General features: G+C 35.3%; 1 protein-coding gene and 1 pseudogene across 1 annotated transcript; both read right to left on the reverse strand.

The window, feature by feature from the left end:
- Positions 1–892: 892 nt before the first annotated feature.
- LOC137714494 (uncharacterized) lies at positions 893–1440 on the reverse strand. Its single transcript, XM_068453694.2, has one exon. It carries the CDS (start codon positions 1326–1328, stop codon positions 933–935), a length of 396 nt encoding a protein of 131 aa, XP_068309795.2. The 5' UTR covers positions 1329–1440; the 3' UTR covers positions 893–932.
- A 4441-nt stretch (positions 1441–5881) lies between these two features.
- Positions 5882–10012, reverse strand: LOC137714492 (uncharacterized; annotated as a pseudogene).
- Positions 10013–26219: the final 16207 nt, after the last annotated feature.

The following is a 26219-nucleotide window of genomic DNA, read 5'->3' on the forward strand; positions in this document are numbered from 1 at the left end:
GATTGTGACACGTGACGCGACGTGATTGGTTAAAAATCTTATCGGAAATCTATCCTCAATGATTCTGAAAAGGTAACAACACGTGGCACGGTAGCATTGGATAAATATCTTATCGAAATCTATCGCCAAAAATTGTCTTTTCGGATAATGACACGTGGCGCAACGAAAACGATTAAAAATCTTATTCGAAATTACAAATAAAATTAGTTTGTATTATTTTATAAAATAAAAAATACTAATATATATTGCCTATTGCCATGACTATTTAGTTTAAGGGATGGAGATGCAAAACGTAGTTACTATTCACTGGAGGCTATTCAATAGTGAGTTGCCCTAGGAAGCCTTTACAACGTTGAAGTTGCTCTAACAATCTGTTGAGGAATTTTACCACATTAAAATGGTCACAATTACTCACAGCCACCTGCTCTTGTAGCAAAGATAGTTGTTGGGTCCCTTTTATAATTAAGAGGAGGCTCTTTCTTATAATGAAATGGTTAGAAATGCATCCTAGCTATATCTATGGAGGAGAATGAAGTGCATTGAACGGGCTCAATGTTGTCTGTGGCTTTTCGATCCAATAGTTCAATGTGTAAATTTTATTTCATTTGACATTGCATTATTAGATCGAGACGTCTTAATAATAGTAAATTCGTTGCATGTAAGTTATTTTTCCATAATTGAGGCAGAGCTAGCCATGAGGGGATTAGGGCTGCCCTCCTCCTTGTATCACCAAGATAGAGAGAGGGGCAAAACAAAATTTTGGGGCTTTTCTTTTTCTTTTTTTTTCTGAATTCTAGAGTATGTACGTTAATATTGAACAAAATATGTTAAGAAATTGCTAATTACTCTTCCCCACATCCCCCCCTTTGATATTCCCTTTGGAACATGTATATTAACAAAAACCATATAATTAACATATACTAAAGGCAAAATTAATTGACCTCAGGAATGCTTTGAAGAGCAGGCCTCCAAGACCTTTGCAACTGGGTCTCATAGCCATCACTAACCCTAATCAACTGAGCCAAAACCTGCTCAACTGACGTTTGCTTAAACTCCACCTTTCCCAACAACTCTTCCCACCGCTTCTTTGTGATCTTGATCTTCACCTCTGTTGCTGCACCAATTTTACTACTGTTACTAGTTGTTGTTGTTGTAGAACAACATGAATCCCTCTGGCTTGCTTCTTCAATCTGGTTCTTCTTCCTCTTCATGATCTTTATGTTCGCTTGATCAGCATCGCAATAACTGTCACCGTTCATTCCATTTGCTAGACACCCCCAATCCTCTCCTGCCCACATAGACGATTCATGCCTTATGCAATTTCCCATCTGGTCTTGTTTTTCTTTTGTATGAACGGAATAATATTAGAGAGCAAATGGAGAGGTGTAGTTTGTGTTATATATACACCACGAAGGGATGAGGATTGAGGGAAATTAATTATTAAAAAGGTGGTGAGGGGAAAGATAGTAAGGTAATGGAAAAAGATCAAGCTTTTAAGAGAGGAGAGTCAAACCTAATTTGTTGCCACGTTGGATGACACGTTGTCCTACGTGGCTGGTAGTGGGAGTTTGACCTCTTTACCATCATCATCTTTGGGACTTTGTGCCTCTTTTGGGGTTGGTTCCAACTAATAACAAATAATAGTATGCCATTTATTTACAAAAGTAGGTCAAATTATGATGCCAATGCATTTAGCATTATTAGTTATAAGAATGGGAGATATTTTAGTACAATTTGTAAAACACTTGTTTATGTCATTTATTTACGGCATCTACAATAAAAGTTTGATTCTAACTCTGTTTTATGTTTTTTCTTAAATAATAAAAATAAAATTAATCTTATTTCATGCGCATTATGATATGTGTAGTCCTCATTAATACTTATGTTTCAAGTCAATTTTAACTGTGGCAACATGGCTAATAGGAATGAGCTTCTAATCTTTGGTTTTTCAATCATCTGTGTGATAGATGATAAGTATTAATATAAACTTTAATTAAAAAGACATCAATTAATTAGATTATAAAAAGTAAATTGTAAAGGTTAGGATTAACTATCAAATCTTGATGTAAACGACATATATAATATGTTTGTTAATGTTATAAAAAAGTATTACCATATCACGTATAATTTAACATTTTATGTTACTAATAACTTCGAATCGTGATCTGAAACCAACTATTATGACCTTGAACTGCCACCAAACTAAATAAGAAAGTCTAGTGTGAAAGGGTTTAGGATGGGATCTTTCCCTATTGAAGTGGTGTGAACGCAAATTAGCAAGGGAATCTTCCACGTGCTACTTTGATAATCTCCTTACACTTTTAATCATTATCCAATTATGACTAATTTAGTCTTATCCGTGTTCTTTCCTGCCCTCCATGCAGGGAATTCATATCATACTCTATTAAAAAATGTTATGATATAAGCCTTTTCTTTTTATTTTATAAAGAACTTTAACGAAAAACTTCCGATAACGAAAAATCACATTTTTACATTAAAAAGTTAATAATGGTACTATTCACTTTATCTTTTATTTTGTCATTATCATTAAAACTTAAAGTTTTCAAGCTTTTTTCATTAATTTTTCTTATTTTATATACGTGATCTATTTTTATACATTTTTTTATTTAAAAATGTATACTTTAAATATACGAAATTAGTTGGAATGATCAGCTTTAAAAGATCTTAGACCTAACTAGTGATTGCTAATTAATTTTGAGACCGATGCTAACATTATAATTAAAAGTTTAAAATGGTGGACATGCTTGGGGTGAAAATAAGGCCAGTCTTCTAAACCAAAACCAGTAAGATCACTCTTTGGTAATTTTTAATAAGGTCAAATTATGTGGTATACCTCTCAAATCATTCATAACTTGTCAACCTTATTAGTATTTAAATTTTAAACATAATAGGGCATGGGGCATGGCAGTGCGTACTATAGTTACAGGAGGAGGATTCCCTCCTCTCCTAATCTCTCTTCCCTTCCTTCCCTTCTTATTTGAACGGTTACGGTTAAACTACGTCAACATCTTTAATTGATTTTTTTATAGAAACAATAAGACAAAAAAACAATATGTGAAAAAAGAGAAAGGAAGATGATGGGTGTAGAAGATGAGAGAATCATATTCCGTAGTTATAAGGTTGGTTGGTCAATTGGTAAGCGAGTCTAATAAAGTGGTTTTCTTGACCAACCTACTTCACCTTCATAAAACAACCGCCCCTGTCGTCTCTAACCGCCCCTGTCGTCTCTAACTCTCCATGCTTGATAAGTTGCGACGTTCAAGAACCACTATTATTCTTTTGGTTGGGGCCCCCCGGCGGGCCGGGGGGTTGTGGGGAGTAGTGTACTGTTTAGTCACCGCACATGAGTGCATGAGTAATTTTCAAATACTCATCAGTCATCACCAAGCTTATAAAAATGGAATGTCAATCATGTGTCACACTGGGATGAGGAATTGTATTAAAGGGAAAAATTTTAGAGCTGATAACTATATTTTGGTTTTTACTTTTTGTTTTAGTGATAGAGGGGAAATACACAGCAAAAGGAAGGGTGAAGAAGAGTGTATGAAGGATGTGTTGAAGAATAACTTCACACTAGAAACTTGACGTAATATGTTACAATTTATTAAATGATTCCACTCTTTTTTGTAATAAAACTCAATAATATTGTTAGACTATGCCAATGGTTAAATCGATAATATTAATGTGATTAGTAATGGACCACTGACTTGACTCTGAAATCTTGACATCATATGGTAGCAGTTTCTTTTGACCTGGACCTAACGCTCGTTCCAAACCCAAGCCATTCTAATTGTGAACAAGACCTAGCTCGATGACGAATTAATCTTCCGCTACTTAAAAAAGAAGTTATCGATGTGGAATCGGTTGCATATGTGGCATACTAAAGGCGTGGTCCCACGTGAGGAGCAATGTTGAAATTACAACGCATACACAGAGGCCTTTATGATAAAATTCAAAGTTAGGTTTTTATGCAATCAAGTTGAAACAATATTAATGTGATTAGTAGTTGGTCATTGATCCATCCCTTAATCTTAACAGCTTGAATATAAAAGAAATGTACAAGAAATGACACACAAAATAAAAGCCACAAACTATCCAAGATAGCCAGAAGCAGTAAAAAGTCCAAATTGTGAAACAATGCATGCACATTGCAGTCAATACCTAGAATGTGCAGAAAGCAAAATATGGACTAGTAGCATCATCATCATCCAATTACAGGTGTCCTTCAAACTATGCTCACTCATGTCTCTCACAAACTGCTCACAACTTATGATAAAACGAATAAGCTTGTGTGAGAAAAGAGAGATACAATGGAATATTCAATTTGTTTCAAGGAAACTCACACAAACGTAGTGTCAATATGGAGAGATAGAGATAGATTCATAAAAGGTAAAAGAAGGGTATCTTTGGAAATTTAGTAAATTATTTTGAATATCCAAAGAAATGTGTGAGAGTAAATCAAGTGTCTAGAGAAACAAGGATGCCGAAAGACGAAATTTGGGTGTGCAGAGTACCACTTTATTTATGTATGCCTCTTTGGGCTTGACATTGAATTGCCTAAACATGTGAGAAACACAATATATGAAGTCGTGATGCCAAGGTACTGTGGTCACAGGATTTCTATAGTGCTTCAAGGTATTGGATATTCTGAATTTTTTAACTGTTAGAACATTGATAAAAAGCATAAAAGTCAAGATTTAACAAATAAAAAGCTCAAGCCTTATAATGTAGAGCACCATAGAATTTTTGTTGTGATTATTGAGCACTAGATTCAAATATGAACAAATAATCTTACACCATTGTATTTGTTAATAAGAAACAAATATAATTCATATGAAATAGTAAGGTTGTAAAGATTGTCAATTATGAAATACATTGTTGTCATATTTACTAGTACATAATTTTAAGTGTATTCCAGTTTTTGTTCGGTCAACCAATTTTATTCATGTTTTCTTTTGATTTTAGCCCAACAAAAACCATTTCATACTAAAGTACTGTATAATTACATACATGATAGACACGTTTGTATAATTGTATCTCTCTTTGGAATATCTTGTCGAGATGGTATAGAGAGTGTTGTAAGTGTTATTGGATAACAAAAGCGATTATGAGTGCATGTTAGACAAAAAATTTAAAAACGTTTGTAATTTTTCTAAATATATATATATATACACGCACCAGATCCTTCTTTAAAAACATCTCCAAATACTTTTTCAAAGAACTCTTGAATTTCAATAAAAATTTGTGTGTATACATAATAAAAATAATTCCAACCCGAGTGCTTCCTAGAGAAATAATTCCAAACCAACCTTAATCACGTATCTACCTTATTTTGGCGGAGTGTTGTCAATGTTTCCACGATGCTTAACGTGGAATCGACCAAAAACTGATGCTTGAAGAACTTCCCCAACCCAAGATCAGCTGAGAAACCATGGATCCTTTGTTCTAAATGCATGGTTTATAATGTATAAACTCCATTAGTTGCAAAATTAAGTTTGAATTCTCTGTCACCCCCGCCCAACTTCATCAATATATGGACACATAATCAGAAGTTAATTTCTTTTAAATCCTTTCAAATGCAGTGCCATACATATGATATTTACATTGCACTTACCTCGTTATTTCATTAAGACAAATTAGAAAATATGTACAGTAAAATATAATACATCAAAAGTACCACTTTATTTTCGTACCAAATTACAAAACCTACGTGCATGTTATGAATCAACAAGATCCATAAAATTTATTTATTTCATCAACTCCTCTTTATTTAATTAGATAAATATACTGGAGTTCTACGTAATTCTTGATATATATATATATATATATGTGTGTGTGTGTGTGTGTGTGTGTGTGTGTGTGTATTTATTTATTTATAATATAGATCGATCATCACAGGCTTTCTTGTATATGGTCTCATATTTGAAGTTGTAGGGGTTGACACCGGTGTAAACCCCATCGTCCATGCTGTAGGTAATCTGTTCGCCATTAGTAAATGTGTCGCGCTGAGTGTAGGAGAATGGGACATTGCACGTACCCATGGTTGCCACCAGATTCACCTTCACCGTAGTCATTGGTGGCACAATGACCACGCACACAGTCTCCACCTCACTTTCCGATGTCTTGGTTATTCCCCACTGTAATTCTGGCCCAAACTCGGCCGACACTTCGATTTGTCCATGTGCAATTAAAGGAACCCCGGTTTCCACGGTGGTCTTGATGCCCGACTTGAATGACACGCTTGTGTTCCAAGTAGTGCTCCTAATCTCCTTGTACGAGAGCTTCATGTCTACGGTGTTTTGTTCGTTTGTTCGGTTAATGGCATCTCCGGTGGCCATGGTGACGACTCTTGAGTTATAGACCCTCGCATCCAAGACGTGAAAGTTGACATTGTAGATGCTTCTTGACACAACCACTTCTTTCAGTTCCAAGCGTGCATCTTGGGTAATGGTGGGGACGGCAGCGTTGAGACAGTTAGATTTCCCTTCCGTGGTGAGACTCTTGCAGAAAAAAGTTGTTACCCAAGTTGCGGAGAGACAAGAACTTACCGTCAAGCTTGACAGGCCAAAACAACATGTCCTTGTTGTTCTCATTATCATGAAGCTCTGAGTCTGCCCATATCCAGTTAGGGCTTCGCCTCCAGAATTTTCCATGGTGATTGGATTTTATGGGAACGATTCCATCCCCAATGTGGAAGACCTCATTCCCCACCGTGGGATCTCCAATGTCATCGAATTTGAACTGCAAGTAAGGGTGCCGCTCGATCCACTGTGCGCTGAGGTACCTCCCGTTGTTGCTCTTGAGGGCTATATGTTTGGGCAATACCAACAGCGAGTCCCAATTAACGATCAAGCACGCATCGAATAAGTCGCTGTTGGACGCCCCACTTGCTGCAATTAAGCAGGAATCATAGGGCGGGCTACTGCGCCATAAGCAAGCATAGTTCCGGAGCTGGACATGACGAAAACGGACGCCTTGAGCAAGATCGTGTTCGTCCACATAGACTGGCTCGAACAAGGTGCATGACCATTTGGATTCATCCGCCAGGGGTTCGTCAGCGTCGGCGACGATCCAATTATGGGTTTGCGACCTCCTGACCCAGTATTTATTGTTGTAGCAGCATCTTATGTGTACCAGTCCCTTGGCTCCACTACTCCTTGCCATCTTCACATGGAACTTTGCGTACGGACTCACCACCTCTTCTCCGGAGAATTTGAGAAAGCCATGGATCTGCTCATCTTCTTTTACGTAGCTCAAGTATTTGGCGTTGTACCTTGATTGTAACACCACATACCTTGGCAATTCTGGCGCTATTGTTGTTTTTCTCTAAATTTCTTTCACTAGCTTGCTTGCTGTGATTTGTTTGAGAGAGTGTTTCCGATGTCTTTCACTTATATAACCGACTTTCGACGCTAAGGATGATTTTTTTTTCTTAGATCCAAATAATAGATCTTTCACTTAATTAATTGTACGTCAGTTAATAGGATTAAGTCAATATCTATATATTTTGAATGATTATTCTACAAGTGTTGTTTGAACTCGGTTTTGCACTATAGATTTGTTTAATTGAGACGGTTGGATTTTAATTTTTTTTTTCTTTCTAAAAACTATTATTGTAGTGATTATCTTGTGAAAATACTTTTATGAGCTTGGAGATCGGAACAAGGAGGGCCACGCATTTGATAACGTTTGTTTGTTTAGATGTTTTGGTTGATAGTTTGGATCGGTTTCTTAGGGTTAGAATAGCAGAGAATGGAGAGGACTTGGAGATGTGATTGACGGCTTCAAAGGCTGTGTAAAATGCAGCAGCCATAACTTCATTAAGTAGAGGAAATCTTGTAGGGTACGGTGCATTGTCATGACCCATGCCTGCTTAAGGAGTGATTGACAAGTGACTTAAACAACTCTTTTATCCTTACTACTCCAGATTAAATCATAGTCCTTCATTAGGGTTTTAAGTGATCTAATCTGAAATGTACATTTGTCCCTCACACACTTACACACGTATTTAAACTGAAAAACTAGTCGTTGGAGGCTAAAACGCTTTTTTCTTCTTTCCTCTTCGATGCAGATAGAAGCCATGCTCGGGAGCTCCTTGCTGCCTTTGATCCTTCAACTTCAAAAGCTAATTTAGCTTCCAACAACATTTTAGGTAATAGACCTTCTGTTGGAAATTTTGAGTAGAAATTTCATTGTCCCACATTGGCCATTCCCAAAAGGATTCCTTACTTTATAAGGCTCTTATAGAAAGTGATTAGAATGATAGGCCTTGGAGACTAAAATTGGGCTCACCTTTGGGGTTGGGCTTTGAGATGTAATAATTAATATATAATTAATTATCAAAAGATGGGCCTTGGAAGATGGTAAAGTTCGGTAAGGTTGCCGTTCAGTGAGACAAAACAAATAAAGTTGGAAGATGGTATGCAACATGATGAATCCCACCGAATTGGGATCTCGGCCAAAAATTTATGGCATGCATAGATATAAAAGGAAAAAGAAAGAAAAAAAAAAAAGAAGAGAAGGGGGGGGATTTGGTAGTAGGTGACAAGTTGTCAGGTGTCCGAACTTTAACAGGATCATATAACTCGATGGTGATTTCACTTCGAACAGACAGTGGGCTGAAGAAAAAATGGCTTCTTGCTGCAGAATAAACGGCGCCTTACCGCATTCAATCTCAAGAATTTTCGACTTCACCAGAGCTCATCATGTTTGAGTAAATGAAAGAGGATAAAGCTATTGAGTTCGGTCACTAGCTAGAGATAAATGATTAAATTCCTTAACCATTCGGCATGCGAACTTAAACTCAAAGATACTAAAGGGCAATGTTCGAACCTGATTTTGCATCATCGGCTCGTTTAATTGATGCTGTTTGGTTTTAATATTTTTTCTAAATATTACTATTGGATTATCGTAGTGAGTATTGATAACAGTACCGTAAGAACTCATGAATTGTAGAAAAATGAAAGAAAGGAATGCAGTTGTAGAGAAAGAAAGAAAGCTCTGAATTTCAATATATTTCACCAAGTGAATTACAATGACAGTTTACACACTTATATAGCTCAATAGCTGCCTTGTGCTCTAAGCTATTAGCACCAACAACTCTAACTAATAGCTGCAACAATTCTAACTAACAACCACATCAGCTAGCTAACAACCTTACTAACTGTTACCTTACTAATCTTTTGACAATACTACATTTCAGTCAATACTGGTCAATACCCCCCCCCCCTTAAATCTTAACTTGGGTTGCTAAGTTTAAGATTTTAACAATGCTTGGCAAATGAAGGACCATGTAACCCCTTGGTTAGTATGTCAGCAGATTGATCTTCGGTAGGAATGTAGCTAACTTCCAAGTCACCTTGCCACACTCTCTCTCTCAAACAAAGTGGTAATCGGTGTCCAAGTGCTTTATCGGAGAATGAAACACTGGATTTGCACTTAATGCAATTGCAGACATATAGTCATAATGAATGACTGGAGATGTAGGCAAAAATAGTTCCAAATCCTTCAAAATATACCTGATCCAGGCTATATCAGCAATAGTGTGAGCTAAGGCTTCATATCCTGCTTCAGTAAAACTCCTAGAAACCGACCTTTGTTTCTTTGACTGCCAAGATATGGGATTGTTGCCAAGGAAAACGATATGTCCAGTCACAGATCTTCGAGTATTTAAGTCTGCGGCCCAATCTGAGTATGAGAAAGCATTAATAATTGGTTTTGCGTCTGATGAATACCCAATACCATACTTTAATGTTTCTTGAAGATATCTCAATATTCGTTTCACAGCCCCAAGGTGAATATCAGTTCGTGTTTTCATAAATTGACATACTGAATTTACTGCAAATGAAATATCTGGCCTAGTGAAGGTCAAATATTGCAAGGATGCAACTATACTCCTATAAAATGTAGAATCACTTAGAGGAATTCCTTCTGTCACTAACAATGAGTTGTGTGGCTTACATGGTGTTGAAGTAGGCTTGCAAGAATCCATACCAGCTTTATGGATTAAGTCTTTAAAATACTTTGATTGCTTAACAAAGATGTCACCCCTTGGATGATATGTAATTCGAAGACCCAAAAAATAAGTAAGTTTACCTAGATCCTTTAGGTCAAACACTTTAGATAATTCATGAATAACTTGATGTACTTTTATAGAATTGGAACCTGTCAAAATGATATCATCAACATAGAGAAAAAGTATAATGATATTAGCCCCATTTTTCTTCATAAACAAGCTTGTATCATACATGGAAGCACAGAATCCCATAGCACACAAATAGCTTGTAAATTTAGAGTTCCAAGGCATTGGTGCTCGTTTGAGATTATATAGGGATTTGATGAGTTTACAAACATGATCAGGACATGTAAAATCAATAAAACCCTGAGGTTGTTTCATATAAACCTCATCCTGCAAATCTTCATGTAAGAATGCATTTTTAATGTCTAACTGTTTCAATTCCCAATGGTTCATTGCAACCACTGCAAGAATAATCTTCACTGTTGTATGTCGAACAACAAGACTAAAAGTATCAGAGTAATCAATTCCATACTCATGAGAAAACCCTTAAGCAACCAACCAAGCTTTGTATCTGGAAACACTGCCATCAGGATTCTTTTTCATCTTATACACCCATTTACGACCAACAATTAACCTATCAGTTAGAGGTGGAACCAATATCCAAGTACCTTGTGCCTTAAGAGGGTCATATTTTTCTTGCATATCATTTTGCCAATGTGATACACTTGCAGCTTTTTGAAAATTGGATGGTTTTGTGTTTTCAGTAATCTCAGTGACAAATGAATAACCATCAGAGAATGGCCCATCTTCAGTGATTTGTAAGGATTTCAATTCTGGAAAAGTTTGCAGCATAATTTTGCCTTTCAATAGTCCCACATTTCAATCCTGTAACCATGGAATGATGAGGAAGTGAATTTGTAGTTGATACATGATTTTCAGAATTTACATTCAACTGAGATGAGAAGGGAAGAATTACCTCAAGTTGAGAACTGTGATGGACATGCATTATTTGTTTGTTGTAGGAGTAGAGTGATGGTGATGAGAAGTTGATTCTGAAGATAATTGCTGCATATTTAAAGCACTGAGAGGTGAACTAGAAACTGGCAGATCCCCAATATCAAACCTTTGTTGCATATTTGAAGATTGTTGTTGAGAAGAATTCCCTGACAAGGATTTTGTTTGTAACTCCTAAATTGAAACACTATTTGATGGTGGTACCTAATCATGAATTGCAGGAACTAGCATTTCAATCACAACAATATTAATTCTTGCATTTTGTGACTGTATCGAGACATTAGAATCTTGAATTGGTACATTTCTATATGAAATTCATCTTCATTGTGAATTACATGTCTTGATAGAACCAACCTTTTGTTATGCAAATCATGACAGATGGCTCATTTATACCCCCAAAGAATATCCAAGGAAAACACATTTTGAAGATGTAGCTTGAAACTTCTTCACAGTGTATGGTCTCAGAAAAGGATAAATTGGAGTCCCAAAAACTTTGAAATTATGAATCTCTGGAATTTTACCAAATAAAAGCTAATATGGAGATTTTGAATCCAAGCATTTAGATGGCATTCTATTTATTAATAACACTGCATAAGAACAAGCATGATACCAAAACACATGTGCTAAGCTTGCTTTTGTAAATAAAGTAATAGCATATGACATGTCGATGTCTCCTTTAAGCAATTTCATTTTACTGAGGAGTATATGGGCATGAGACCATGTGTGTAATACCCTTTCTTGCTAAAAATTCCTTAAACACTTTACTCATATACTCACCTCAACCATCAGATTGAAAACATTTAATTGAAGCATTAAACTGATTAAGGACAAATGCAGTGAAGTTGACAAAGATTGGAAAAACATCTAGTTTATTTATCATATGAAATATCCACATGAATATTGAAAACTCATCTACAAATGTTATGTCGTATTTATACCCTTATACATACTATGTTGGAGATGGCCTCTTTACATCAGAATGGACTTTCTCAAAAAGAAAACTAGCATTATCATGTCTAACAAGAAACACTTGCCTACACATTTTCCCTTTAATACAAGAGGAACACATAGTTTGACATGAATCTTTGCTAATTGTAATATCATCACTCGTCAATATTGAAACCAAGACTTTCTCATATGGATGTCCTAGCCTTTGATGCTAAATTGCAACTCTCACCTTCTGTCCCAAGAAGGCAGCACATTTACTTAGACTTGCAGCAAAAGAATTAGCTAACACATTCACTGGAATCTTGAAGAGTTCCCTCCCCCCCCCCCCCATTACTCATTCTTTGGTACAAAATCACCCTTGTTGCATTATCTTGTATAAAGAAATCCGCATCATCACAAATAAACCAACATCCATTATCTTTGCATAATTTCTTAACATAAAGAAGATTCATAGTTATTTGAGGCACATGCAAGACATTATGCAATATTAAAGTATTTGAAGGAGTAATAATGGATGAGGAATCAATATGCTTAACTGCCAAACCTTCACCATTTTCAATAGTGATTTTCTCATCTCCATTGTAAGGATTGACTTGAGATAGAGCATTGATATTGACTTAAAATAGAGCATTGACATTTGTCCTCTTATGGTGTGTAACACCAGTGTTCAAGATCTATGTATCACCATTTGAAAAACCATGTCCATTATTCGGTGGTGCACCTTGTCTAATGTAAGCTTGTGCAGTAAGAGATTATGGTGGTGGACTACCTGGTAAGTGAAGTTATTTTGATGATAACATTCAAGAGCAATATGCCCTATTTTTTCACAAATCTAACATACAATGAACCCTGTGTTACCAGTATCAGACCTATGATAACAATTGGCAGCAATGTGTCCTCTTCTAGAACATATTTGACACTTAGGTGAGATAACAGACTTGTAATTTGTATTGCCATTCCAATTGTTACTCTTCTAAAACCATTTCCAGAAAAATTACCATTCAGTGACTAAAGACTCTTCCCATTTCCAGATAAATTGCCACTTGTGTTCCATTACAATTCTTGTTACCAAAGTTGTTCGAAAAAGGTCTTGAAGTGTTGTTATTGTTCCTATTATACTTCATATTTCCCCCCAGAGAAGTTATTCTTTTGAAAAGACTTATTTCCATTCTATGAAACCAGATCCTCCTTGAAACCCAAATTGATAACCATGTGATTGTTCCTCTTCATAACCACCTTGATACCTTTGTGAATTAGAGCTCTCTCCAGTTTCAAAACCATTGTAACCACTTTGAAATCCATTGGAGCTAGATCATTCTCCTTAACATACATTGCTGCCATATATGTGCTCAAAGATTTTATCCTTGACTCAATACTTACTTCTGCTCCAAGAAGTTGAGCCCTCAGATCTTTATATAATATAGTTGAATCCCTAGCAAGTACTACAATTTTTATCATCTTAAACTCAAGTGGTAATCGAGACAAAATAGCTATAAGAAAGTCATTCTCAATAATCTTTTCTACAACAAATACAAGTTGATCTTTAATAGCCTTGACTATTAGAAAAAATGTATCCACTAATTCCCCACCTTTCTGAATGATGTGAAACTTGCTCTTCAACTGATTGATTCTCACCATGGAAATAAACGCAAATGTTTCTTGTAGACAAGTTCAAGCCTAATGTGAAATCTTGCAATCAATAATATGCCGATAGCATCATCAAACAATGTAGTTATGAGTAAACTAAGCAAAGCCAAATCTTTCTTTACCCAATCTTTGTAAGCCAAAGTGACCTCTGTTGTAACTCATGTCTCTGTATTGATCACAAATCTTGGAGGCCATGGAGCTTCTCCAGTGAAGTAATAAAAAAGATCATAGCCTCTAAGAACTTACTAAAACTGAAAACTCCATTTGACAAAATTGTCATCTTGTAACTTTACTGTGAGCATACCAAGTAACCCTTCAATCTTTATAGTAGATTCTGCCATTTGAACACAACCTTACTAATGTGATCTTCTTTCATCACAGAAAACTATGTTCTTGAATATCAAGAACAAAATCACAAATTTCTCAATAAACCACTCTTTGGCTATCGGCATTTTTCGAGTGAAAAGTAACAATCCTCAAAATTTTAACAAGTTGGCTGTTGGCCTTGCAATCTTTCATAAAATGGCTATCAGCCTTTCAATCTTGAACAAAAAATATAGACATTTTCTCACTGAAGCATCAAAACAAACAGTTAGTGTGCATCATAAAATTAGAAACGAATAACCTGATATACATTGCAATCTTGAACCTTAACAATCAAGAACTTCGATCAATCAACAAAGAACCTTCAATCAGCAAAAAACTTCGATCGATCAAGAGAAATTGCATAGCAAAATCGGCACCAAGGATCAACGGGTGAGTGATACCATGATAAAAGTAATGTAAGAACTCATGAATTGCATAAAAATAAAAGAAATGAATGCAATTGTAGAGAGAGAAAGAAAGCTATGAATTTCAGTATATTTCACCAAGTGAATTACAATGACAGTTTACACACTTATATGTCTCATTAGCTGCCTTGCGCTCTAAGCTATTAGCACCAACAACTCTAACTAATAACTGCAATAATTCTAACTAACTACCACATCAGCTAGCTAACAACATTACTAACTGTTTTTCCATATCAGCACAACCTTACTAATCTTTTGACAATACTACCCTTCAGTCAATACTGGTCAATAATTATCTTGTGCAAATAATTTATGAGCTTGGAAATCGGAATAAAATCCAGAGAGAAGACATATATTCTCATGATTGGAGTCAGTCAAATCAATTAGACTGATTCGAATTCAATAAAGAAAACCATGCATTATCCATTACTGGTTGTCTGTTTGAGATCCATTTGTTGATAAACGATTACTCAAGTGGTGACAAGAATTTTTCAACGTGGCATTAAGGGAAGAAAGGATAAAAGATACCATCCCACGTGAGGAGCATTGTTGAACTTACAACATATATGAGTGATTCCAATCATAATGCACAAAGCCTTTTATGATGAAACTCAAAGTCCGGCTATATATATGGTCAATTTGAGACAATATTAATGTGATTAATAGTCGGTCATTGATCCAACTCTTAATCTTGACAACTTGAATATTAGAAAGAAAAAAATACAACAAGAAACACACGTAATAAAAACCACAAACTATCCAAGAATGACTAGACAAACAACATAGCCATAAGCAGTAAAAATTCCAAATTGTGAAATAATGCATGCACATGGCAGTGAATACCCAGAATGTGCAGAAGGCAAAATGGACTTGTAGCATCATCATTATCAAAGTATAGGTGTCTTTCAAACCATGCTCACTCATACTCACAAACTGCTCACAACTTATGATAAAGCTAATTAGCTTGTGTGAGAAAAGAGAGAGACAATGGAATATACAATTTGTTTCAAGGAAACTCATACAAATGCAGTGTACTAAACCTAACATTTTTCCTTCCCACCATCATCTCACATCTTTCCTTTCACCCACACACTTCAACCTTAACAAGAAATAAAAACTAAAAATAAAATAGTTGTATCATATTAGTCTTTTAAGTATTACTTCATTTAGACCTAGGTAATAAAGAATTTCTTCTCTCATGTGATGTCTATGTCCACATTTAGACTACTAATAAGTAATTAAGAAGATGGAGGATGCTTATTTCCTAACTAAGTTATAATTAGGCTAGTTGGGACTAACTAGAAAGGAGATTGTCTCATAAATGTGGATGCAAATTTTGTACATGGCTAATTTGACAAAATTCCACCTAAAAGAGAGAACAAACACCATTAGCCTAATTGACGAACACCCTAAAAAAGAGATGAGGGTGTCCACCAAAGGGCGTCCAATGCTTAAGTAAAAAAAAAAAGTAGAGAAAAATAGAACTCGAGAGAGTTTTGATTAGTAAGTGGTGGTATTAACCAGAAAATGAGAGAAAAATAGGTTCGCCTTTCAATTGCCGAACAATGTAACACGGTAACACCTCACTTTGCCAAGAAAGCGAATGAAGTGATCTCTTCCAACAAGGACTCAAATATCCCTTGTTGATAGAGACTTGAATAGGTAGTCAACCGAACTCGGAGTAGTGTTGTTTATACAAACTAAAAGATGCTCCTCGATCACCTGACTCTATAGTTCCAAAGCTGTTTATGTGAAATCCCATCCCTAGATTTCACTATTTAAAATTAAGTATTTTGTATTATTAATTTCGAAGCGTTCATATTTGCGGTGCTTAATTTTTTTTTAGTAAAAGGCGAAAACGCCCCTAATGGACTAAACGGAATTTTCGAGGACATCTTTGATGTGTATATATTTTTCCACTTTTCTTTACGTATTTGGATAGTACTCGTCGATACGAATGCATGAGCGTAAACGTAATGTAAACTGGAGTTATATTGAAAAAGATATAACGTAAACTCAATGTAAACTTGGATTCCGGAATCGTATCCACTTGGATACCTTTCTAGGCTAAATTATGATGTCCTGATTCCATATTTGACATCCATTTAGTTAAAGTATGATGTTTTAGTATAGTTTCGTAGATAATCGCCTGCTCGGCCGCCATTTGGTTATTATATGAATTGGCGATCCGACCGTTGGATCGGCTCCAAATCTTAATACAAAATATTATGTAATATTTGATGACATTAGGAACTAACAGATCAAGAATCTGACACACGAATCTTCCCAAATTGGATTTCTAAGTTTGTAAAACCAAACGTTGACCGCCACTTGAATTAGCAATTGGTGGAGATCTGATCATTGGATCGTTCCAAAATTTTAGGATATTGATTTATAAGATTAATGAGACTCTTGGGAAGTTAAGATCGGAAATCAATGGATGGATGCTCCAGATTGACTTATATAGGGTTGTGGATCCCACATTTGACAGAGACTTGACTTTTTGTAAATATGCTACGAATTGATCTTAAATATTAAAATTAGTATGTCTAGAAACTATGTAGGGCTTAGTGGGCCTATATTGGTTAGTGTGTTATCCCATATATTATATACATCGGTTTACGTGTATAGGACGTCATATTGTGATATATATGTGTTTATTTATTTTCTTGATAACATGAATGATATGTATGATAAAGGTTATGACAATGAGATCCAAGAACCCTATTAGAAGATTATGTGGAACTTATATGCTTGTGTGACATATTAGTTGGTGGCTATAAGAAGTTGATAGTGTAGGTGACTACGTTGTAATTTATAGGGGTTGAGGTAGTGGTAGGTTGTGTGATGGATTTACTACACCATGTAACAGTGGTACATGGATGGTCCTACTTGGTATATCCGCGAATGAGGGACCATACGCATTCTAAGGGTGATGAGGATTAGTTATACCTAGTACATTTGGTAGGTGCTATATTTTAGTTGGATTCTGTTGAGAGGTCAGGAATCCCTTCTACTCCGCGATTCCGTTGAGTGATGGTCTATAATCGTATCCACTTGGATTCCGTTAAGAGGTCCGGAATCCCTTATACTCCGCGATGCCATTGAGTGATGGTCTGGAATCTTATCCACTCGGATTTCGTTAAGAGGTCTGGAATCCCTTCTACTCCACAATTCCGTTGAGTGGTCCGGAATCGTATCCTAATTTGGATTCCGTTGAGCGGTCCGGAATCCCACTTGGTGTTTTGGTTCCATTGAGTGGTTTGGAACCCGATGTTGATCAATTTAGTTAAGTGGTCTGAAATCGCATCATTTGACTTGTTGGTTACTTGGATTCGATTTCAGCTTCAGAGATGTAGGCTTCGGCCGAACTATGTCGCTTTAACCTTGCATTTCAATGTATTGTATGTGTTATTGACTGTTGTGATTATTGAATGGTGTTTGAAAGCATATGTGTGTGTGAATGGCAAGACGACTAGAGAATATTATTGTGCTTTTTTGAATGTTCCTTAAGATGTTGCATACGTGAATCGTTGTATTATGTTGAGACATAGTGATTTATGTGATGATTGTTCGAGTGCAGTGAAAGACGAACTACGAATGGCTTGATCCCTGTTTAAGGTATATAGGCAGTCTAACAAGGATGTTAGATGCAGCCATAAATATACAAAAAATTATTATGCAGTTAGATCTCCAGTTATGCTTTGCCATTTCGGAGACGGGGTATGTTAGAGTTACAGGTATTTGGTGACGTCACATGTCGATCTTAAACATATGTCAGGATCGGGGCGTGACAATTTAACATAAATTGAGAGGTATGCTTGACGAAGTTAGGGAGGTCAATTGTATTCTCAAAAGTGAGAGGGTTTCATGTAGAGCGAGAAATTGTGCAGGGTAGATTTGTATGTTAATAAGAAGGTCCTTTGAATGTTGCATACCCTCTTCTATTTGTAGGAGCGATTTCACCTGGTGCCAGAGTCTCACTCGGATTGTATTTCCTCAGCACTCATTGACCCAGACTATCGGATAAACCTGATTCAATTACTCTTACTAGACTTAGGACTCAGAACCTTGTACTTTCTTCATAATCAATTCATTCCTTATTCTAATCAAATTTGCACCCAAATCCTCGAATATTACGAATCCTAATAATGTTTTCCTAATCCTCAAAGACTCCTAAATAAACTAGGATTTAGCTGAATTTAATCATGATCCTCAAGGAATCCAACAAGATTGATTCAAATTCACCTAACCCTCATTGGGCTGGCTTCCATCCAAACAGACCTGAGAATTAAGAATTTGTCCAATTCTGAGCCAAGCTCATAATCATACTCTGCCCAAATCCATTATCTTGGGTCCAAACACTATCATTTACTTACTAATAGTGTTCTAAAAAAGGGCCTAGGCGGTGGTAACTCGAGGCGTTTTCTTGCAAATCGGTTGGAAAAATTGGCTGGGTTCTAGGCGGGCTAGGCGGTTTGTTTTTGTTTTTTTTTTTTTTTTTTTTTTTTTTTGAACTTTGCCTAGCTTTGTAACTTTGCAAGTATCTTACATTACTATATTTCCTGATTTTCCTCCTATTTTGCATTTTATGTGGTTTTCAATTGTGAACTTGTTGTACATGTGTCATCATACAATACTCCTCACTATGGTTATATGACATATATGCTTAATGTGTTTTTAAATTTTGGACTTATTAGATACTCTTTTTGCATTTTATCATTATTTTATTATCTTATCCATGGATTTTATACAAGTATAATTCTTTGTAAGTGTCAATATGCACTTATTTACAAGATATGTAACAAATTTACCTAAATCCGCCTAGGCGCCCACCACGACCCCACCTAGCCACCTAGGCACTAGGCACCAACCTACCAACCTGTCACCCGATAGCGCCTAGCGTTTTTTAGAACCTTGGTTACTAACATAAGAATGATCTGCCCATTTATTCTTAAAAACGATTAATAGGTCAAATTTGCAAACAATAATTATTCCTAAAAAATGACTAACAGATCATAATTAAATCCTTAAACAAGAAAAGTAAACGATGTTAATCTTTATATAAGTAATATTTTTGTTTGTCGTGTTATATTGTCAATTAACTAGAATTGCTTGTTTGAAAGGAAACATACATCTTACTATAAACAATGACAACATACGAGATTACGAGATTGTTTAGAATTACTAGCATAAGAGATTGTTTAGAATTACGAGATTAGAATTTGGAAATTACATTAGGGTACATTGCCTATGCTAACATTTAATTACTAACATAAGAGCTCAATCATCTACTCCATTTATTCTTATGATAAAATGAAAACTTAGCTCGATTTTATCTGATTTAAAGCATTATTATTTTCTTTTGTTTACGAGAAACAAAAGAAAAGTGGAAATCGAATACATAAACTCACTCAGTTACTGACGGAATATTGTCTTAAACCCGCTTGAGCATAAACCCCTCACGCTCAGTCTTGTTTTGCTCAAGTGCATGCCTTCATTCTCCATGTTTTCTTAGCAAAGGGGGAGACAGAAGGCAATGTTTTAGGGTGGAAACAAATAGTGCATTAAAACCACATGTAATATGCTGATATAATCGCATGGAAAGTTGGAAACTTTAGTATTGCATGTGTTGATGGAGTCCGTGAATATGTATGCAGTTACGTAGGTGTGTTTCAAAACCTAAACGACTTCAGTTCAGATAACGCACTGTGCAACTCTCACATCGGCCCACGAGTGGGCAAAGGTATTCGGACTTGGTTTGGTGAGGCCCCCACATCACTTGTACCAATTGGGATTGAGTTGATTGACGGTGACCTGGGGTCAGATGCCCTTGGATTCGTACGCATGCTTTTTACCATACAGTCACGCTGATAACTCAATTTTCCCAGTTTACATTTTTAAATTATATGATACGTTAGTAATGAGAAATAAAAATATTAATTCACACTTTAATAATAATTTAATTATTAGCCAAGACGCAGTATGCAGGGTCGGATCTAAAATTTTGATCATACTAGGCAAGCCTTCTGATTGAGGCCCTACAGTGCACTGACACCTAACATTTTATACATTAATATGTAGAAAAGTATTTGCTAAATACATGAAAAAATCTTTCTACATCACAAAGGCCAAAAATAAAAATAAAAATTCTTATTAGACTAGGTTTTCTAATTTTATTTGAATATTTTTGTTAAGAGTTCTGGGCTATAGTGTGGCCATTTTAGTTAATACAATAACAATGAAATCCCTAGTATTATCTGAATTTTTTCTCTAACATATGTGGCGACTATTAAAGTTAGACGTAGCAGTGTGCATGTTTGGATTGGTTTCACCTTTAAATTGCAACCTTGTCAAATCCCTGTTAAGCCTTGTTGTTTGGTTTATTTAGGTTTTTTTTTTTTTCCATATACATAATATACTGACATGAAGATGGTGAGAGCCTGAAGTTGTTAACTTGTGATCCTCTTCAATTTACTCATTTTGACGGTCAAAAATTAAATATAAATATATGAAAAGTAAAAAGAGGTGTGTAGATAATGGATAGCACCACCTTTTATTACCATATCTCTGTTGAACGGTTTGGTTTGAGAATCTAGGCTGTTTTTGGGCAAGAGAACCATGTCCACCCCCCCCCCCCCCCACGAACACGAAAACAAAAGTAATGTAGCACAATTCGCTGCACATTTTTTAGATTTTCATTCTTAGAACTTGCATTTGTGCATTTTTCAAATCTGACATTCATGTTACACCTTAAAATGCTGAGAAAAAAAAATCATTAAGTATTGTTTTTTTAGTATAAACGATATTCTACATCAAGTTTCTCTAGTAAAAAGAGAGGAAGATTTTGAATCAGAACAAAGTGAATTAAAAAAAAAAAAAAGCCAGTCTAATCATCAAGATAATTCAAGACCTGCATCTCATCACATGCTTCTTATTTCTTGTTGTCTTATGAAGTCAAGTCTTGAATCTAAACCATCTTAACAATTTCAAGTATCAGAGGAGAAATTGTTCTTTGGATTCCCTATTGCCAACAGCCTAAGTACATATAGAATATAGTTGACCTATATAAAGGGATTTGGATCCTTTCTTTTTGAGCCCAAGGAGAGGATCCTCTTGACTAAAAAACTTAGATCGTTGGATGAAAATTCAACGGCTATAATTATTATAACTGTAAAAGAACCTCTCTATTTGTAGACGTTGAATTTTCATCAAGCAGCCCAAATTATTTGGTCAAAAGAATCCTCTCCTTAGGCTCACGAGAGGATCCAAGTCCTATATAAAAGGGCGAGTATTAGGGTTAAAAATTAAAATAATTGGGTTTCGATCTAACGGCAGTATGAGTCCGCGACCATCCACAGCTTAGTTTAGTGCTGTTTTGGCTCGGAACCCGAGGTAGAACTTAAACCCTCCTCCCTGCCCACGTGCGTGCATTCGTCGCCAAGCAAATTTTTGCATGGGATGCAAAAGGCAGGACATGTAGGTTTGGCCATGGTCGCCACGTGTAGTATGCTGAAGCGGCCACGTGGTGACGCCCTTGGATGCCTTTTTGTGGTACTAAAATATCAAATGCAGTAATACGTAAAAACAGAGCAAGTGGATCTGTTACTGTCAAACGAAGCCGGCAAATCTAGCTATTTCACTAAAATAGCAAGTGCAAAAATGCAAAGGCATCACCAACCCCACGAGAAGGTTGCTCTTCACATAAAGTAATTATTTTCGGATCTCTTCTATCAAGGTTATCTGATTAAGTAATCCGAATTTTTAAAATTTTATCTAACAGTTAAAAATTATTATAGCTTTTAAATAATCAAAACAGGTGGGTGGTTGGATAAAATTTCGTAGGTTTGGATCACTTGATCCGATGATCTTAGCAGATAAGATCTCTTTCCTTGATTCAGTCACTTTTTCAAACGGAATTAGTAATTAATATTTTCATTTTAATTTACCCTCACAAACCATTTATGTTGAAAAATTTGACAAAAACTAAGTCATATTTCTTGAATTGCGGGAATTAGTAAACTTTTAAGGTTAAATTTTGACAATTAAATGGAGTCAATTGCAGTCAAGAAATGCTATAGTTTGAGTAGCACTCGACATTGACTTGTTGCGGATAGCTCATGTGTGTTTAGTCTACAAAGGGTGTTACTCTTTTTTCTTACACCGGGTTAAAAGACTAGGTAAAGTTTTTTTAACTGAAGCCCACTTTATTGTATTTTATTATTCGTATAGAAGATTGTATCAAAGTATTAGTGGATATTATATTTTAAAGAAAAAATTTGTGTAAAATAAATGTATACATTTTATGGTTCCATATTATACATTGTACGTTTATACCTTTTAAGTTATTTTTTTAGAGAAATTTAAGCTTTACATTCTCTCTTTTTTCTTGTATTTTCTTAAAAGGGGGCTGTAAATTATATTACCCTTCAATTATATTGAACTCAATAACACAAAGTAATCTACTTTAATAGTTACTGAGTTACTTTTTCTTCGTCTCAAATTTAAAAAAAAAAAAAAATTAATGACAAGGATTTAAATTTTTTTAGTTTTAACTAAAATGTGTTGTAAGTGAATAGTACCAAGAATAATTTTTTAGAGTTAAAATGTCATTAACGTTAAAAATGAACAATACCATAAATGTTTCATTAAGACTCCTAACTTTAAATGAGTTGTTTATTGGTAATTCAAAAAAGTTATCAAAAGTTGATAAAAAAAATCCTCCCAACGCAACTTTTATGGAATCAATTTATTACTCTATTGTGTTTCGATCAAATAATATAATAATATTGTGTGTTATACACTTACACATATCATTTTTTTTTCTAACAAAACGTCACAATAAAGGTGAAGAACGGAAAGAGATCCTCTCCGGATCTCTTCCACCAAGGTCACCGAATCAAGTGATCCATGCCTTTGAAATTTCATCTAATGACCCACCTGTTTTGATCCCTTAAACTATAATAATTTTTGACCGTGGATGAAATTTTAAAGGCCTGGATCACTGATCCGGTGGCCTTGGTGAAAGAAATCCAGAGAAGATCTCTTTCCCTTAATCAAATCAATATTCTTCAACTACAACAATTAGTAAATTACACGAGTTCAATATATAGTCACAATTAAAACCACCCAAAAATCAAACTTTGGGCCAAAATATATGAGAAAACAAATTAAATGGAAAGGGCGCCAACCCTGGTCCACTACTTTGATATTTACTGAAGAACATCTAATCATTCAAAGTGGCCTTTTACAAGGAAGCTACACATAATGAGTCCACTTTTATTGCTAGCATTTAGTGAACAAAATATATACGAAACCTTATTTTCTTGACATAACTAAAAGAAGAATTACAATATCTTGTGGGCATACATGTAGATTCTATTTGAAGGTCATTTATCATGGAGATAATGCGTTTCTACAAAGATGCTTTTCCCCATCAGATGCTTTCCCTATCAATCTCATGAAGGATTCCTCTATCAATCCTATTTGATGCAAAACTTATGGTAGCGGTTGCTTGTGTGGATCTATAAATCTACTTTAAAAAGATAGTGTACCGAATGATAAAGGATAATGTTTTTTTTTTTTTTTTTTTAAATATAAGCAATATTCTACACTAATTTAAACTAAGAAGAGGAAGAGAATTTGAATTCGGAATGCAATAGGTTGAATAAGAAAACCCAATTACACTAACTTAAAGTAAAAAAAGGAAGGCTACATGCACCACTATGGTTGATTTCCGACTCTAGGTGGGCAAAATTCCGGTCAGTTGGGGGACTTTTTTAGGTTTGGGTGGGCAAACCATTGAATGAATCCACCCCTAGATATGGAATAATATTCGAGTACCTCTTCAAAAGAAAATTGTATTAACTTTATAATCGTGTAGTATTCTTGTTGACCCTAAAAATTACAAAGCCTACGTGGCGCGCAGGTCGAGTAACGAATGAGCTAACTACGTCATTCGGTTGATGCGAGGCGTGCCAACTCATCGGCCGAGCTTGGGCGAGGAGTAAAATTTGTTGATGTTGCGTTGAGCGCGTTGCTGACTTCTTGATCTTGCGATTGTGGCCGAGGAAGGAACAAGTCTCGGCCTTTGGATTCTCGAGCCTAAAGATAAGGCTGCTAGTTCTTTGAAGTTCAATATCAAATTCGGCTTTCAATGTGCCGAATGTAGTAACTTGTAACACCTCACTTCATCGAGAAGGCTAATGAGATGACCTCTGCCAATAAGGATTTGAAAACCCTTCTTGAACGAGACTTGAATAGGTAGCCAGTCGGCCTCGACGCAGTGCTGTTTATCCAAATCGAAGGTGCTCCGGGAACGGCTGATTCTACGACAATAGTGTTGTTTATCCAAACTGAAGATGTTCGCCGGTTGCCTTCATAGTGCTGTTTATCCAAACTAAAGATGTATTGGCAAAAAAGAAAATAAAAAAAATCTCAAAGTGTTTGAGAGGTTTGTGCAGGGCATTTGTGTGTTGAATTGAAGATCCTTTTTGTCGTTGCCACTGCCTCTATTTATAGATTTTGTAATGCTTAGCCACTGAAATAAAGTATTCCAGTTCCATTCTAACTCTCAGCGTCAGGATATTGTGATAAATAACCTTTTTGATAATATCCCTCAAAGTCAAGATTCCTCGGGTCAATGTCGTGTGCTCCTTTCATCTTTGCAAAACGCCAATCTAATCCAAAGATTAGTTATAATATTTAAATGTTGGGGATCTCTGTCATCCAAATTCCATGTACCAATGACATTCCAATTTGCATCATGCATCTTGACTTCAACATTATCCCAAAACCATGCATCTTGAGTCTTGACTATCCAAACCTTATCTTAATGCACCATCATCATGCTGCTCAATCTGAAAATAGGAGTCCCAAGTCCAATTGAATTGTACTGCTTGCTCGGAAACTTATTTTGCATCTTATTATCCCGTATAAGAAAATATCAAGATAATTTGTTAAACGATAATTATTATGATACAAATCATAATATTATCTTTCAATAATAACAAAATTATCTTCACTTTTTATCCGACGGTTGAGAGCTATGCTCACTCAATGACCTTGATTGCACAGGCCGATGGTGTAAATTGGGTCCAAACAATTCTAACAAAAAAAAAAGGGAGTTTTAACGAAAAGCTCGAGGTACTGTTCACTTTAACGAAAAACCACATTTTTACACTAAAAAGTCAATTCTGATACTATTCACTTTATCATTTATTTTGTCTTTATCGTTAAAACTTAAAGTTTTCAAGCCATTTTCATTAGTTTTTCTAAAAAAAAAAGGAGTTTTAACGAAAATCCCATGATATTGTTCACTTTAACAAAAAATCACATTTTTACACTAAAAAGTCAATCATGGTACTATTCATTTTACCCTTTATTTTGTCCTTATCATTAAAACTCAAAGTTTTCAAGCTCTTTTTATTAGTTTTCCTAAAAAAAAAAAAAAAAGCAATTTATATTTAGTTAACTTTCACAAAATGTGATCATTTGAGAAAGAAAAGAAAAAAGTGAATCTTTTAGCTAAAAATAAAACATTTTTATACGGCAATTATTTTACTTTTAGTATTAAAAGGGTTATACGCTAATTAAAACCCTTTAAACTACGTCGTCTGTTTTTGTAAACGACTTCGTGCAACAGCTGTCGTTGTCACCTACCTCGAAATCTGACGAGTAAGATACGTACTTGGCCGTATAAAAATACATACATAGGAATTCACGTTCGTATATGTCTACACTGTAACACTGTATTTATACCTAAAATACCTCCTCCCTGT

This window comes from Pyrus communis, chromosome 3 (genome assembly GCF_041283825.1).
Source record: "Pyrus communis isolate YQ-2024b chromosome 3, ASM4128382v1, whole genome shotgun sequence".
Lineage (NCBI taxonomy): Eukaryota > Viridiplantae > Streptophyta > Magnoliopsida > Rosales > Rosaceae > Pyrus > Pyrus communis.

Excerpts from the sequence above, each read along its gene's own strand:
- LOC137714494 (XM_068453694.2), bottom strand. The coding sequence starts at position 1,328 with ATGGGAAATTGCATAAGGCATGAATCGTCTATGTGGGCAGGAGAGGAT.